The sequence below is a fragment of the Mesitornis unicolor genome, unplaced genomic scaffold, assembly GCF_000695765.1.
Source record: "Mesitornis unicolor isolate BGI_N332 unplaced genomic scaffold, ASM69576v1 scaffold37400, whole genome shotgun sequence".
NCBI classification, from domain to species: Eukaryota; Metazoa; Chordata; class Aves; order Mesitornithiformes; family Mesitornithidae; genus Mesitornis; species Mesitornis unicolor.
The window spans coordinates 17,354-19,061 of NW_010156968.1; the positions used below are offsets into that span (position 1 = coordinate 17,354).

Genomic DNA, 1,708 nt, shown 5'->3' on the forward strand with positions numbered 1-1,708 from the left:
GAACCTCTGTTGTGTGCCTGCCAGGTTTGAATTGGAGAATCAGTTGCGCCTGGAGCAAAACCAGCGCTGCCTCTTTGCTAGCAACACAGCCACGCAGTGGCTGGACATCCGCTTGCAGATGATTGGGGTCTCTGTCGTTACTGCTATTGCAGGAATTGCCATCATCCAACACCAGAAGCAACTGGGAAATCCAGGTAGGCTGCCAGGGATTGTTCTATGCCCACCCCTAGGCTGTGGCCCAGGGGTTCCTCCTCTTCTAGCCTAGAGCTGCACATCTTCCTACACTGGGGTAGGATCCAGAGCTCCTGCTTGCTCTCCCTCTACTAGTCACCTACAGTGTAGTGCTTCAGCTCCTCTCCTTCCTGCTGTGTGTCCCCATCCTCGAGTGTAATCCCAGACTCCGGAGTGCTGACTTCTTGCTTGTTTTATTGTCCTGCCACCAAGATGCCAGCTCCTTCCCTGTCAGTAACATTCTTGCTTATGCTTTTGTCCTCACAGGACTTGTGGGCTTGGCGCTCTCATATGCCCTCTCTGTCACAAACCTGATCTCAGGCCTTATTTCCAGCTTCACTCTGACAGAGACCATGATGGTGAGCGTGGAGCGGACAGAGGAATACACCACAGACATCCCCGTGGAGCCCCAGGATAAACAGGTCCAGGTAAAAGGTCAAATATGTTCTCAGGGACTGACCCATCTTCTGTCTCTGTGCTCTGCACTTGCCTCCTGGGGAGATCACAGGGTTCCAGTGGTTGGAGGGCCCTCACTCAGAGAAACCACTGTGTTTGCTCATCCTTTATCAGCATATCCCCCAGGTGGATTGAATCTCTGACAGGAGTTGGTGAAGGCTGGAATGAGGGGTAGAGTGCTAGGTTCAAACTGTGAGAGAAAAACACATCTAGAAGGGGGCTGGAGTTGGAGCTGGGCTGTGCATTGGGTCTGCTCAGAAGCCAAGCAACCATCTAAAGGAATGGAAGGGGGAGGTGAGGCTGAAGATGACAGCAGGTCATGGTCATATCCTTTCTCACCCAAGTATCCCTTTTAGGTTGCCACTGACTGGCCAAGCCAGGGCCTTGTGGAGTTCCAGCAAGTGGTCCTGGCCTACCAAGTGGGCTTGCCCAATGCACTTGATGGTGTGAGCTTCACCATTTACCCCGGAGAGAAGGTGGGGATTGTGGGTCGCACAGGATCTGGAAAATCCACCCTTTTCTTGGCCCTTTTCCGCATGCTGGAGCTGAAATCAGGCCGAATTCTCCTGGATGGTGTTGACAGCCAGCTGGTGGGCTTGGAGGACCTAAGGTATGGAGGGCTGAGCAGAGTGAAGGGCAGCTGGGGGGCACTGAGGGCTGAGACCTGTCAGTGGTTGGATGCCAAAGGGAAGAGTGAGGAGCAAAGGACTTACGGTCACAGCACCTTCTTGTCTGATTGCAGCAGCTTCTTACAAGTTGCTCTGTTGTTTCTGAACAGCTGTGCTAAGGAAACCAGGCTGAATATGTGACCCATGTCTCTGTGCCTCTAAGATATGCAGCAAGCCAAGACACCTCACCCCAGGAAAAAAAAAAAAACAACAAAACAGACCTTTACTTTTCTCCAGAACGCATCCCATGAGCTCTCAGCTGTCATTTGCTTGCAGATCTAGGCTGGCCATCATCCCCCAGGATCCATTTTTGTTCAGCGGCTCAATCCGAGAGAACCTGGACCCCCAGGGAA

At 52.6% G+C, this 1,708-nt stretch overlaps 1 protein-coding gene across 1 annotated transcript in view; it reads left to right on the top strand.

Moving 5' to 3' along the window:
• ABCC10 (ATP-binding cassette, sub-family C (CFTR/MRP), member 10) overlaps nt 1-1,708 on the top strand; it is a 15,988-nt gene that overhangs the window by 10,880 nt on the left and 3,400 nt on the right. Inside the window, exons 15-18 of the mRNA XM_010195045.1 lie at nt 25-194; nt 499-659; nt 1,044-1,297; nt 1,632-1,708. Coding sequence (XP_010193347.1) covers nt 25-194; nt 499-659; nt 1,044-1,297; nt 1,632-1,708 — 662 coding nt within the window. The remainder of the gene's footprint in view (nt 1-24; nt 195-498; nt 660-1,043; nt 1,298-1,631) is intronic.